General features: G+C 42.2%; 2 protein-coding genes and 1 long non-coding RNA gene across 4 annotated transcripts in view; 1 reads left to right on the forward strand and 2 right to left on the reverse strand.

Moving 5' to 3' along the window:
* Window positions 1–14,941, reverse strand: part of LOC146500033 (uncharacterized) — a 347,579-nt gene that overhangs the window by 272,514 nt on the left and 60,124 nt on the right. The window lies entirely within an intron of this gene.
* Window positions 725–9,228, forward strand: tsn (translin). Its single transcript, XM_085136015.1, has 6 exons — window positions 725–928; window positions 2,072–2,165; window positions 2,251–2,347; window positions 2,616–2,731; window positions 2,819–2,898; window positions 7,908–9,228. The coding sequence occupies exons 1-6, from the start codon at window positions 740–742 to the stop codon at window positions 8,136–8,138; spliced, it is 807 nt and encodes a 268-aa protein (XP_084992141.1). The 5' UTR covers window positions 725–739; the 3' UTR covers window positions 8,139–9,228.
* The window catches only part of arhgef49 (Rho guanine nucleotide exchange factor 49), an 84,565-nt gene continuing 78,239 nt past the window's right edge, over window positions 8,616–14,941 (reverse strand). For both annotated transcript variants that reach the window (XM_085135957.1, XM_085135956.1), the window contains exons 7-8: window positions 13,172–13,317; window positions 8,616–12,855 (exon numbers count right to left, since the gene is read on the reverse strand). In XM_085135957.1, the coding sequence (XP_084992083.1) occupies window positions 12,027–12,855; window positions 13,172–13,317 (975 nt within the window). In that variant the 3' untranslated portion in view covers window positions 8,616–12,026. The remainder of the gene's footprint in view (window positions 12,856–13,171; window positions 13,318–14,941) is intronic.

Genomic DNA, 14,941 nt, shown 5'->3' on the forward strand with positions numbered 1-14,941 from the left:
TTAAGCAACCACAGTATACACTGAAGTAATGAAATAAGCAATGAACAATTATTAATCTATATTAAAAAAAAAAAAAAATCTGTCGTCTACTTTTAAAACAGAAAAATGCACGATGATGCCGGCACACAGATTTGGTAGATATGGTTATTAGTGTAAGAAGGATGGAGCTCAAGAGTAAAATACGATACAAAATGAAGGAAAGGTGGCAGAAGCAATGGGAGGAAGAGAGGAAAGGGTGATGGTTTTATAAAATCCAAAGGAAGGTGGGGGAAATGAGAAGTACAGGCCGAAACAGGGGAGAGGAGACGATTATATCTCGACTGAGATTCGGACACACTGGTTTAAATAGCACATTGTTTTTAATAGGTAAACACTGTACAGGGGAGTGTGACTGCAGTAGGGAACAGGAAACAACATGTTTTCTTGAATTGTCAGAGGTTTGATATTGAAAGGAGGCAACTGCTCAAAAAGCTGGACGATATGGACGTGAAGTTGGACTTGCTTGATTTGTTTCGCACGACCTCTGTAAGTGAAAGTTATTGGGCTGTATTTTGGTTTTTAAGGCAGACCCATTTGTTCGAGAGGCTTTGAATTTTTTATTTATTTATTTATTTATTTTTGTCATTTCGGTCCACACTCCACACCAGTTGGTGGCGGTACTGCACCATTTTGCTGTTTGCCAACCGCCAGTAAACCCTATACAGAAGAAGAAGAAGACGGGACACAGATTTATGCATTGATGACATCATCACCAGGCGCCAGCTGGAGGCGGAGATTGACGGTTCTCGTGCACGTTGATGTGTTGAATAGCTGCGGAAGGTTCATTTTCGGTATCAAGCTTACGGCTGGATTCAGAAGAGAAATGTCTGTCACCGAGATGTTCAGTTACATCCAGGGCTTCCTGAGCGCAGACCAGGACATCAGAGAGGTAAGCACGAACAGCACAGCGTTAGCTCACAGAGACTGCTAGCTAGCAGCTAACCAGAGCCGAAGACTTGTCGCCAAACGTTTAATGAAAATATTTAACCCTGGTAAATGGGACATTATGGTTTAGCTACATCAGCTAATACATTGAATTCAGGTCGATAACAGTTCGCAATAAATATCACTTTTCCTGAAATCTAAATATCATCAAGCTCCAGTGTTTTTACCACGCTTGTAAAGCGTTTTCCCCCAACCAAAGTTAATTTAAAAATTAGTGAATTTAATGTGGGATAGCTTTAATTCCGAATATTGCTGATTGGTTGTGGCTGTATCACCCTAAGACAGGTTTTAAACCATTGAAAAATATACCCGGGTAAAAATAAATAAACAAAAAATAACATTGCCCATTAATAATGTAGAATATATGAATGTACTGGTGAAGTACAGAGAAAGTCTTTGTGGATACAGAGAAAGCATATGATAATAAGGAACTGTGGTACCGTCAGGAATGGCAGAGAAGTATAGGAGGGTGGTGTAGGACATGTATGAAGACAGCCAGACAGAGGCGAGGTGTCCGGTAGGAGTGACAGATGAGTTCAAGGTGGGGGTGAGATTATAATAGGGAGCTCCTTTTTGTTTGCAAGGGTGATGGACAGGTTGGCAGATGAGGTCAGGCAGGGTCTCCGTGGATTATAATGTTTGCAGATGGCACTGTGATCTGTAATGAGAGTAGAAAGCAGGTGGAAGTATGCTCTGGAGAGAAGAGAAATAAATAATGCTTCATTTGAAGCGAGACAGAGTACATGTGTGGGAATGAGAGGGAGCAGTCAGGTCTTGCAGCGATGCATGCACATTTAGAGTTAATGTGCAGATAGAGCAATTATCCCCACATCAGCAGTGACTGTGAAAACTTCCTCGTAGTGTCAAATTCTGCACACGTATCACTCTGCACGATAAAGGTCAAACATCTGAGTGAAGTAACGACAAGCGAAACACATTTTTGCTTAGAGAGGGAATTTGTTCTTCTGTCTTATAGACTTTGTTGTAAGCATCTTAGGTATTCAAAGTGGCAAAGGTATATTGATTTTATTCGGACTTTGGTAGAAGCTTTAAACGCTTTGTTGTTCTTCATTCCCTGTTTTCACAGGATATTCGTAAGGTGGTTCAAACCTTGGAGCAGACCGCCAGGGAAATACTAACAGTACTACAGAGTGTCCACCAACCAAGTGGATTCAAAGAAAGTGAGTGACCCGTGGAGCTGTAGATACTTGGATAAAATGATTTTTGAACCTCTGGTATGATAATCTTCTCTTTTCTCCCTTTTAGTTCCCAGCAAATGTGCGAAGGCGCGGGAGCTGTTCTGCACAGTCAGGACACAAATTGCTGAACTCAAAACAAAATTTCCTATGGAGCAGTATTATAGGTAGGAATGACTTTCTTCTCAACAACTACAGTTGTCGTCACGATTATGCAACGCTAATGAGCTTTTGAATGTTTGTTATTTCGTTCATGAAACCAAAACTCGCAAAATTTTGCTGATAATGTGTTTTTAACTGTCTTGTTTTATTATTAAGTATTTTAATTTATGTGCCTCTGGCTCCCTAAAGAAACAGGACTCACTGCGAGCAGGATATCCTTAAGAAATCAAGTGTTGTTATCTTTGTTTCTTGGCTTTCTTCTTCTCTCGTTAGGTTCCATGAACACTGGCGGTTTGTCCTGCAGCGTCTGGCTTTTTTAGCAGCGTTTGTTGTCTACCTGGAGAGTGAAAGTCTTGTAAAGCGGGAGGAAGTGGCACAGATACTCGGGAGTAGGTACCGCTTAATGTCATAAAGTCGAAGTCTCACTGGAGAAAGTTCGGCTAATCTTTGCTTCCTCCTCTCTCTCCACCTTGTAGTCGAAGTGGTGCGAGAGAAAGGCTTCCACCTCGATGTAGAGGACTACCTGGCAGGCGTCCTGATCATGGCAAGTGAACTGGTGAGTTTACTGTTAATTGTTATGTTGCTACATACAGTCATGTTCTATATATTAAATATTAGGGGTGCAACGATACACAAAATTCACGGTTCGGTTTGATACTTTGGTGTCACGGTTCGATATTTTTTCGATACAAAAAAAATGTTCATGCCTTTTTAATTTGTCATTTATTAAAATTTTAAATATATATTGTAACTCAAAAGTACAGTTTTTAAATTTAATGTTGCTGAAACAACAAAGTAATAAAAAATAAATCTATCTGATCGAGAAATCACTCATCTTTGGAAAAGAGAGTTTATTACAGAGAAATGTCTCTTTCCAAAATAAAAGCTATACTATACGCTTCTTCTGGGCTATATTCTCAGCAGCATATTAAACATATCAGGTCCCCATAAGGAGAATCATGTGCTAACAGCTGTCTAAATGACTCGGGTAAAGTTTGTAGCATGCGTGCTTGTTGTTTTTGTCTGCTTCCACTTGTCTTTGCACTAGGATGATGTCGGAGTAAATGTGCAGTCATATTCGTTGTGTTCCCACTAGTGCTGTCAGCGTAAATCTGAAATTCAATTCAATTCAATTCAATTTTATTTATATAGCGCCAAATCACAACAAATGTCGCCTCAAGGCGCTTCATAGATACAGAGAAAAGCCCAACAATCATATGACCCCCTATGAGCAGCACTTTGGCGACAGTGGGAAGGAAAAACTCCCTTTTAACAGGAAGAAACCTCCGGCAGAACCAGGCTCAGGGAGGGGCGGGGCCATCTGCTGCGACCGGTTGGGGTGAGAGAAGGAAGACAGGATAAAAGACATGCTGTGGAAGAGAGACAGAGATTAATAACAGATACGATTCAATACAGAGAGGTCTGTTAACACATAGTGAGTGAGAAAGGTGACTGGAAAGGAAAAACTCAATGCATCATGGGAATCCCCCGGCAGCCTACATCTACTGCAGCATAACTAAGGGAGGATTCAGGGTCACCTGGTCCAGCCCTAACTATATGCTTTAGCAAAAAGGAAAGTTTGAAGCCTAATCTTAAAAGTAGAGATAGAGTCTGTCTCCTGAATCCAAACTGGAAGCTGGTTCCACAGAAGAGGGGCCTGAAAACTGAAGGCTCTCCCTCCCATTCTACTTTTAAATACTCTAGGAACAACAAGTAGGCCTGCAGAGCGGGAGCGAAGTGCTCTAATAGGGTGATATGGTACTACAAGGTCATTAAGATAAGATGGGGCCTGATTATTTAAGACCTTGTATGTGAGGAGCAGGATTTTGAATTCAATTCTGGATTTAACAGGAAGCCAATGAAGGGAAGCCAAAACAGGAGAAATATGCTCTCTCTTTCTAGTCCCTGTCAGTACTCTTGCTGCAGCATTTTGGATTAACTGAAGGCTTTTCAGTGAGTTTTTTGGACATCCTGATAATAATGAATTGCAGTCGTCCAGCCTGGAAGTAATAAATGCATGAACTAGTTTTTCAGCGTCACTCTGAGACAGGATATTTCTAATTTTAGAGATGTTGCGCAAATGGAAGAACGCAGTCTTACATATTTGTTTAATATGTGCGTTGAAGGACATATCCTGGTCAAAAATGACTCCAAGGTTCCTCACAGTGTTACTGGAGGCCAAGGTAATGCCATCCAGAGTAAGAATCTGGTTAGATACCATATTTCTAAGCTTTTCAGCGCCGAGTACAATGACCTCAGTTTTATCTGAGTTAAGAAGCAGAAAGTTAGTGGCCATCCAAGTCTTTATGTCTTTAAGACATTCCTGCAGTTTAACTAATTGGTGTGTGTTATCTGGCTTCATGGACAGATAGAGCTGGGTGTCATCTGCATAGCAGTGAAAATGTATGCTATGTCTTCTAATGATGCTGCCTAGGGGAAGCATGTATAATGTAAACAGAATTGGTCCTAGCACTGAACCCTGTGGAACTCCATAATTAACCTCAGTGTGTGAAGAGGACTCTCCATTTACATGCACAAATTGGAGTCTATTAGATAGATATGATACAAACCACTGCAGTGCAATACCTGTAATACCTACAGCATGTTCTAATCGCTCTAATAGAATATTATGGTCAACAGTATCGAATGCTGCACTAAGGTCAAGAAGGACAAGCACAGAGATGAGTCCACTGTCAGAGGCCATAAGAAGATCATTTGTAACCTTCAATAAAGCTGTTTCTGTGCTGTGATGAACTCTGAAACCTGACTGAAACTCTTCAAATAAACCATTCCTCTGCAGATGATCTGTTAGCTGTTAACTACTCTTTCAAGGATTTTTGATATAAAGGAAGGTTGGAGATTGGCCTATAATTAGCTAAGACTGCTGGGTCTAGAGATGGCTTTTTGAGTAAAGGTTTAACTGCAGCCACCTTGAAGGCCTGTGGTACATAGCCGATTATTAGAGATAGGTTGATCATATATAAGATCGAAGAATTAATTAATGGCAGGACTTCTTTGAGCAGTTTTGTAGGAATGGGGTCTAAAAGACACGTTGATGGTTTGGAGGAAGTAATTATTGAAGTTAACTCAGAAAGATCGATTGGAGAAAAAGAGTCTAACTTAACATCAATGGAACTAAGAGTAGCTGTAGATAATATTACATCTGTGGGATGATTATTGGTAATTTTTTCTCTAATGATAAAAATTTTATTTGTGAAGAAGTTCATGAAGTCATCACTAGTTAACGTTAAAGGGATGGTTGGCTCAACAGAGCTCTGACTTTTTGTCAGCCTGGCTACAGTGCTGAAGAGAAACCTGGGGTTGTTCTTATTTTCTTCAATCAGTGATGAGTAGTAAGCTGTTCTGGCTTTGCGGAGGGCTTTCTTATAAAGCAACAAACTATTTCTCCAGGCTAAATGATGATCCTCTAAATTTGTGACACGCCATTTCCTCTCCAGATTACGAGTCATCTGCTTTAGGGTACGTGTTTGAGAATTATACCACGGGGTCAGGTACTTCTGATTAGAGACCTTAGTTTTCACTGGAGCTACAGTATCCAGAGTCGTACGTAGTGAGGAGGTGAAATTATTAACAAGATAATCGACCTCTGTTGGGGTAGCGTTCAGTAGCTGCTCTGCTCTGTGTTGGTACAGGGCATTGACGATGATAACAGTGGCTGGATTATATTCTTAAACTTAGTTACGGCGCTTTCAGAAAGACATCTACTTTGATAAAGTCCACTCTCCACTGCTGCGTAATCAATTATTGTAAATGTAAATGTTATCAAGAAATGATCAGACAGGAGAGGGTTTTCAGGAAACACTGTTAAATGTTCAGTTTCTATGCCATATGTTAAAACAAGATCTAGAGTGTGATTAAAGTGGTGGGTGGGTTCTTTTACATTTTGAGAGAAACCAATTGAGTCTAACAACAGATTAAATGCCATGTTGAGGCTGTCATTTTTAGCATCAACATGGATGTTAAAATCACCCACAATAATTATTTTATCTGAGCTCAGAACTAAATTAGATATAAAGTCTGAGAAATCAGACAGAAACTCTGTGTAAGGCCCAGGTGGACGATAGATGATAACAAGTAAGACTGGTTTCTGAGTTTCACAGCTGGGGTGGACAATGCTAAGCATCAGGCTTTCAAATGAATTAAAAGTCTGTCTTGGTCTTTCATTAATTAATAGACTGGTGTGAAAAATTGCTGCCACACCGCCCCCTCGACCTGTGCTTCGAGATTTCTGGTAGTTAGAATGACTCGGGGGTGTTGATTCATTTAAACTAACATAATCATCCTGCTGCAACCAGGTTTCTGTAAGGCAGAGTAAATCAATTTGTTGATCAATTATTAAGTCATGTACTAACAGAGACTTGGCGGAGAGAGACCTAATATTTAATAATCCACATTTCACTGTTTTACTCTTTGGTTCAGATGTGGATACTGTATTGTTCTTTCTTTGTAAATGTTTAAGTTTGTTGCTGGTTTTTAGTTTGTTTTTTGTCTTTTTGGAAGCAGACACAGTCTCTATGGAGATGGGTTTTTGGGGGGGTAGCAGGAGGAGAGAAGCTGCAGAGAGGCGTGTAAGACTGCAACTCTGCTTCCTGGTCCCAACTCTGGATAGTCATGTTTTGAGGGGTTTAATAAATTTGTCGATATTTCTAGAAATGAGAGCTGCTCCATCCAAAGTGGGATGGATGCCATCTCTCCTAACAAGACCAGGTTTCCTCCAGAAGGTTTGCCAATTATCTATGAAGCCCACATCGTTTCTGGGACACCACTCAGACAGCCAGCAATTGCCACAACACGGCAAATCTCTGTTAACGAGCTACCGCGGATCGCCCCGTGCGTGGGGCTGGACAGCGTCAACACGTTAACGAGCTAACTGCGCTAACACACTAGTTCCCACCAATGTAATTGAGCATTGCGTGGCACATCCAACATACTGTTTTACTTTAGTCCATGACGCGCTTACCTTCAGGGTCATACGTCACATGAAGACCAAAATAGTTCCAAACGCCAGATCTGAATGAGGGTGGGGGAGGTTCAATTTGCCATGTTGCAAGGAGAGCTTAACTTCTGTCTCGCTAGCTTGCCCTGCGCTCAGTGAATCTGCGTTCAACTACTCAGCCTAGGCTGCACTGTCGAGTGCAGATCCACTGAGCGCTCAACACAGACAGCATCGTCAGAAGGAAAGTTGATAAAATAAATTAAAAATGTTGTATTGTTCGATACATATGCGTACCAAACCGAAAGCACTGTATCGAATGGTTCAATATCGATACGAGTATCGTTGCACCCCTATTAAATACATTCTAGAAATCATGAGGACAAGCACTTGATTAATTGATCATCAGCAAGTTTGAGCTCCTCTATAAAAGCAGAAGTTTTGCCAGTTTGCAGGTGTGGAGCATTCAGGTGTGTGTTTGGGGAAGAAAGATATTATTGCAGTAATTTCTGTCCATAAATCTGGTGGTAAGATTATTTCCAAAAATGTTGTAAACAATGATTTGTTGTGTATAAGTTGACCTTAACTCACCACGCTGTTTGTCGATCCAGTCACGCTTGGCGGTAAACAGCGTCACAGCGGGAGACTACAACCGGCCCCTGCGCATCTCCAACTTCATCAACGAGCTGGACTCGGGCTTCCGCCTGCTCAACTTGAAGAACGACCCTCTGAGGAAGCGCTACGACGGCCTCAAGTACGACGTGAAAAAAATCGAAGAGGTAGTTTATGACTTGTCAATCCGCGGTCTGGCCAAGGAGCCCGAGGCCGCTGGTGAGAAGTAGAGCGGCGAGGGCGTGATTGGCTGTGGGAGAAGGAGGGCGTGGTGGCTGCCCCGCCCCCAAGCTGGGAACTCTCCATGGCTGCTGCAGATTGGAGACTTTACACCACCTGGAACATGAGAGCCCGGGATCTGCCTGAGGCCCCAGCAACCGAAGACAGACTGTGTATGTGTGTGTGTGCGTGCTTATCAGCGTATATCTGTGCGAATGCATGCGTGAGACGTGCGTCAGGTGGATGGCAGTCTGTCGGAAAGGATAGCAGAGGCGGCGACGGTTCGATTTGATTTGTTGCTGGTTTTGGAAACGCGTTCTCAGTCTTCTGATCTCTGTTAAACTGAGCTGGTTTTGCAGCTGTTCACTCTCTTTCGCAACAGTCAGATTTTTATGATTTCTTTACAGTGTATTGATGCTTAATTGTTTAAGAAGCCGGAGATGGCTCAGAGTGAAGCGCTCCAGCCAGGCTCATTTATTCTGTCATTGTTTTTATGCGTTTACAAAGAAAAAAGAAACAAGTATTTGTGTTGTTTACTAGCATTTGATGCCTGGTGTTTCTTAGGACTCTGACTTTATTGTTTAAAAAAACAAACAAAAAAAACCCACAAAAATATCTAGGAGCCTCATTTATAAAGAAGATGGTTCACTCAAACTTGAGATATTAAATCTAAAATCCATAAAGAGAGTAACAACCGATTCATACATTTTTAAAGCGTTTGAACTCAAAAGGTTTTGGATTTCCATCAGTAGCATTTATAAACGAGGCTCTGGGAGAGGACGAGCCAAAGAAAAGATAAAGATGCACTTCATATGACATAAAGCTGCTGTGATGAGTCAGGTATGTTCTTTGTTTTCATACAGTAAGAAACCCTTGCAGCGCAGTGCCAACGAGCAAATAGAACGTCTCTGTGTGTAGTGCAGTGTGTCCATTTGTTTTTCATGGAGAGAAACATCTTGAAGGTTTGTTTGTGTTGTGGGCGTCCGAGCTTCAGTTTGCTTCGATACTTTAATGTTGCTGAATTGTGTTTTTATATAGAAAAAAATCACTGTTTCCCTTCTATATTGTGATTTTGTTTCAAATAAATTGATCTCAATTGTTCAGTGTGTATTGTTGTCTTTGAAATCCCAAAGATGAAGCGAATGATTCTGAGTACAAACATCTACTTTATATAAGACTTTATACAGGAAAAACAACAACAACAACAACAACAATAAAGGTTGTGTTTAAAATCTTTTAATATAATGCACAATATATTACACTGAGGAAATAAAACGTCAGGTCTTTCATACACAAATGAGGAAAAGAAACTTTAATGAAAGTCTGCAGGTTTAGTTTTTTCTTTTTAAATCTGAAACTGCGTCCTCCAACAGTACAGGCGTGTCGGTGTGGCGCTGAGCAGCCCTGCCCTCCGAAACACAGTGATCGTGCTACTTCATAACATAACAGCATTGGTCTTATCTGGTGGTTTTGGTTTCGATGACTGGGTCGACTTTATAGTTTCAAAGTGCTGGAATCGGCTTCGGTCGACCAGAGTCCCTCTTTTACATCAAGTATGGTCAACAGTAATGACTGTAACGGAGTTTTTACCAGCAGTTACACTGGAGAATATACTATTACTGAATCATAATAAAGTGCATCAAACAAAATAAAGCTTTCTTAAATAATAATAAAAATAAACACACCATGAGTAGTAAAAACACAAATTAGAAGAAGACACAGAGGATCAGTCGATCACATCAGCAGTCAGGGACTGTCGAAGGAATAATTATATTGCCTGTAAATGAATCTCGGTCAAGTCAGACGAGTCTATTTCAGAGGTTAATGCTACTATGACGGATTGCAAATACTTCAGTCAGTTTTCATTTAACAGTGATCAAGTACCAAGGCACAACAGCTCATCGCTAAGTCACATAACACAGCTGAAACTGCGTCACAACGAGATGGTTTGGATGCTTTTTCTTTGAGGCGTTTGTCGTCAAGGTAGCAGGCTTTTTCAACCTTAACGCCAGAGTTTCAAAACAGAACCTTTTTTTTGGTCTCTCACAGCTACACAGAGGGTGGGATGGACAAGAAATGGTGGCATAACTGAATCAGTTAAAGTATTAAAGTCATAATAGATAGTCTGTTAACAGAAAGTCAGTGATTCCAGCTTCCAGTTTGGATTCGGGAGACAGACTCTATCTCTACTTTCAAGATTAGGCTTCAAACTTTCCTTTTTGCTAAAGCATATAGTTAGGGCTGGACCAGGTGACCCTGAATCCTCCCTTAGTTATGCTGCAATAGATGTAGGCTGCCGGGGGATTCCCATGATGCATTGAGTTTTTCCTTTCCAGTCACCTTTCTCACTCACTATGTGTTAACAGACCTCTCTGTGTTGAATCATATCTGTTATTAATCTCTGTCTCTCTTCCACAGCATGTCTTTTATCCTGTCTTCCTTCTCTCACCCCAACCGGTCGCAGCAGATGGCCCCGCCCCTCCCTGAGCCTGGTTCTGCCGGAGGTTTCTTCCTGTTAAAAGGGAGTTTTTCCTTCCCACTGTCGCCAAAGTGCTGCTCATAGGGGGTCATATGATTGTTGGGTTTTTCTCTGTATCTATGAAGCGCCTTGAGGCGACTTTTGTTGTGATTTGGCGCTATATAAATAAAATTGAATTGAATTGAATTGATTCTAAGTGGTTTGTTTACTGAAAAGTGATATTCTTAAAATCTGAATATAGTGAGTCTCCTAAGAAGACTCAATGCCAGACCAAATGATTGGTTGAAGAAACAACCAGCAAATCATTCTATAATACAAAAAACTGGTTGTTGATTCTCTGTTATTACATTATTACAACTGCGCAGAGGCCAGTGGTGGTCTCCACATGAGGTCCAGCAGCCGAGGTTGGAAAAACTCTGCACTTAACACACAGGTAGTGTTTGACGTCACCCGGTTTGACAGGATGTTTCAAGAAAGAGGACTGACGAGACTCTTCACAAACTGCTTTCATGGCACTTAAATCTAATGACCGTAACAGAGGCGTCCTTAGCGTTAGGGAAAGCTTTAGTCGTGCCCACCGACCAATCAGACTCCAGTTAAATGTGCCACATAAAACCCAAACGACACAGTAAAGCAGGATTAACACCTGAACGGCAAAAGGAAAACCTCAGGAAAACGAAATGCATATACAGTAGCTACTTACTTTGAAACTGGCAGAGATTATTGCTGTTACGGTGACGCGGGAGGTCTGTACAGCCCGTTTTGAGAGGCTCTGCTCCACTGCTCATCTGGCAGTGGAAGATTGCCCTACCGCCAATGTACAGTAGAGGGCGGCACACGGACACAATAGGGCAGTGACGACAAACGAAAACCACCGAACGAAAAGATGTGGACGACATTTCTGCCTTGAGAAATGTTCTTACATCACACTGTGTTGTATTTAAAAAAGAAAAGGAACTAAAAATAAACAAAGATGTTACAATTTTTCCCGTTGCAGTCGGTCATGTTCAGTCATGCTGTTCGACAGACACACGTTACTGAAAAACACGGCTCTGGTTCTCCGAGAGCAAACGGTCTTTACAATCAAGGCCGACGAGATCGACCCAAGTTTCTTTCTTTGTTTTTCATTTGGTCGTCCAAGAATCTGACTTTGCTCTTGTATTGTAACAGTTTCAAATTAAATCTACATACATAATATTTTATGACAGTATGGCGCACTTACAGCTTCGTAACAAAAACAAAGTGCTTCGTCGTTTTCTTGCCCTCATGAGAGTCTGAGATTTGTTTTCTCTTCCCTTTTTATTTATTGTTATTGAATTCTAATGAGTTATGACAGCGGAGTCACTCAGCTTCCTGTCGTCGGCTGATTTTTGCAGTAGGAGGTTATTTACAGTGTAACAAAGGTGAGTGGTGGTTAGTCTCAGGACCGCGTTTGGTTCGTGTTGATCATGATGTTGGGCAAAGCGTTACGTCTTTTCCTCCAGGTGCCCAAGTCCCGAGCGTACCTCTTAATCTGGTGGAACCACTGCTGGGTGCGAGATTTGTCCGAGGCGCGGAAAACGAACGACTCCCGCCGGATGTCAAGCACCTCGAATGTGTCCTCGCAGTCCGGATCTGTCGACACCACGCAGTTCCCCAGTCGGATGGGCTCTCTCAGCACTGTGAACTTCCCGCTGCTCTTGTCCTTGATCAGAACCAGCACTCCGTCCCGAATGCTCTCTCCGCCGCTTTCCACCTGATCCCCCCGAGCCACCAGGTCGGCGCACAGTCCCTCAACCGCCCGCTGCGTCCTCACCATCAGCAGGCTCTGGACGTTCTGGAACTTGAGAGCCTTGCTGCCCTTCTTCACCCACTGACCGTCCGCCGGCTGGGACAGCTGGAGCGGCCCCTCCATGACAAATCGCGTGTTTTCCCTCGCCCACCCCACCGTCTTCATCGACACCTCTCGCATCTCGATGTTGATGACCTCCCGGTTCTTGCGGCTGTCGCGGCGGAACGAGCGCAGCGACCAGGTGACCCCGTTGCCCTCCTGCTTGGTCTTCATGTTGATGTGCTCCAGGTGGGACTCGACCCGACTCTTGGCTTCGCGGAGACGCGCGTAGTCGGGGTGGCACTCGGGAGTGACCTTAATGATGCGGCTCAACAAAAGCGGGTACTTGGTCACGCGCTGGAGGGGCGCCATGAGGAAGGAGCGCAGGTTCATACGACGCAGGGCTGTGTTGTCATTCTGAGAAACATCCAGGAAGATTCTGAAGAGAGAAGTGAGAGAAGAGGACGATGAGACATTCTTACAGTCTGTGTATGTCTTTGGGGAAACTCTTAAAAACTTGATTAATGGAATCATAAGACAGCCTGAGTCATGGGTGAGCTGCAGCTCTGTCTAAAAATATGAATCATTGCAGCTCTGCTCTTGAAATAGAACATCTTCTGAATAAGTGATAACTCGCTGTCCTTTCCATTAAGAATTACACAGCACAGCCGTGGCAGGAACAAGAGAAAGCTCCCACAGCAATTTTGCCATCGCACAGAGCCACAGGAAGACCAGTCCTTGTACTTTGTGTGTACCTTAGCAGCTCTTTTTCTTTCTCCAGTGTATTCAGCATGTTGACTGAGGTGGACTGCTGCAGACAGTAGGTCTGAAAGGCGGGCAGCATGTTGACAAACTCCAGAAAGATCTCTCCTATGTACACTGTCAGCAGATCTTCGTCTCCCTGAAATCAAACCACAGGAAAGCAACGGCCTTAAAAGTCATTGTCCAAAGTGGTACGTGCAGACTTGATGCTCGGCTCTCGCCTCATCACTTCACACAACTAATAGTACTAATTAGTGAGCACAGCAGTTATCAGGGAGTGACAGTAACACTCCCAAAAATTATTAGTCCCAGATATACCAGCTGTTTTAAGGTAAACTTGAAACAAATGGTAACTAAGTACAGTATCATACAGAGAGCATTTGAGACTCTTCTCACCGAGAGAAGCAGAAATGAAACAGAGCTGGGAGAGACACCCTTCAACCGTGATATGTGCGTTGATATTTACAGAGTTCTTCCAACAGAAGACGCTTTGCAACTTCCCTGTTGTGGCGCTTGTGCTTGAACAGCATAAATATGTAAATGACTACCTACACATAACAAATGTTAGGGTTTTGTTCATGTCTTATGTGTCTGAAAGAAAGAAATTATCAGCTGATATTTCAGAATACGCACAAACAAAATAAATAAGTAATAAAAGTACCGAAAGTGGCACATATACTGTTTTCTGATGACTCTTTAGACCATAGGTGTCAAACTCTGGCGAAGCCATACCAAATTACTATCAGAGCTGGCCTACTGGTATTATACAGCTAATATATATTGTTTAGTATTAAGCTTTGCTTGTTCCATATTCAGTTTTTCAGCAAAACCTGTTTGAGTCCATAAGAAGAGATTCATTCTTATATCTGGAGGAAGATTTTTTTTTTCAATAAATATTAACGTTAGCCCGCGACTTTGTTCCAGTTCTGAATTTTGGCCCACTGTGTATTTGAGTTTGACACCCCTGCTTTAGACCTTTAGTCATTTGAAATTCAAGGTGGCCGACATTTTTTAAGAAGGCTTCTTTAAATTTCTTTTAAGAAAATTTCTTTCATTAAAGATAAGTAGAATGATCTTTAGTGCTTGATCTTAAAGAAACTTATTTTAGTAATAAGAACTTTATTTATGGAGCATTTTTCAAAAACCTGTGTTACAAAGTGCTACAAAATCTCCTGGATGGACTCCTGCACTCTTCACTGTTTAACTCTCCCCACCGGCTAAAGCTGGCTCAGGATCTTTCTGACCTGCTCAGAAGGTTAGCAGTTTGATCCCTGGCTTTTATACTTAAAGCTTAGCTGGCAAGACAATGAACTTCAAATTTCCCCTGATGCATCCACTGGAGTATTTGTGTGTGTGTGTATAATTAAATTGTATGTGCGAGTGTAGAGCTTTGAGATCTCAGTAGAAGCACAGCAGTCTGTATGAATATCAGTCCATCTACCTTGCATTGTACTATATAAGGACAGAACGCAGAGGGATGATAAGTTAACTGAATTAATTTCAACTAACTCTGATTTATAAAACAGACGTTGGTGACATCACTGCTGTCAAACTTGTTGATGAGGCACTAGGTGTCTCTGTTTTGTTAGACTGTGTTATTGAAGCACTAATAGGAGGGTAATAAGCTCCAAGAGCAACACCTGGGCCCAGTGAGCTGGGCTGTAAAAGCTCCCTCCCTCCTGCAGTGACTATGTGACTCCCAGGCTCGGACCAGCACAGCCACAGTGTGTGTTTCAGGTTTATTGTATTATTTGCTCTCCATC

The sequence above is a fragment of the Neolamprologus multifasciatus genome, chromosome 16 (assembly GCF_963576455.1).
Source record: "Neolamprologus multifasciatus chromosome 16, fNeoMul1.2, whole genome shotgun sequence".
NCBI classification, from domain to species: Eukaryota; Metazoa; Chordata; class Actinopteri; order Cichliformes; family Cichlidae; genus Neolamprologus; species Neolamprologus multifasciatus.

What these genes read in the sequence shown, in the direction of transcription:
- tsn (XM_085136015.1), top strand. Translation starts at nt 740, where the DNA reads ATGACATCATCACCAGGCGCCAGCTGGAGGCGGAGATTGACGGTTCTC. An exon ending in CAGACCAGGACATCAGAGAG is followed by an intron (nt 929 to 2,071) that starts GTAAGCACGAAC and finishes CTGTTTTCACAG; the next exon opens with GATATTCGTAAGGTGGTTCA. An exon ending in TGATCATGGCAAGTGAACTG is followed by an intron (nt 2,899 to 7,907) that starts GTGAGTTTACTG and finishes TTGTCGATCCAG; the next exon opens with TCACGCTTGGCGGTAAACAG.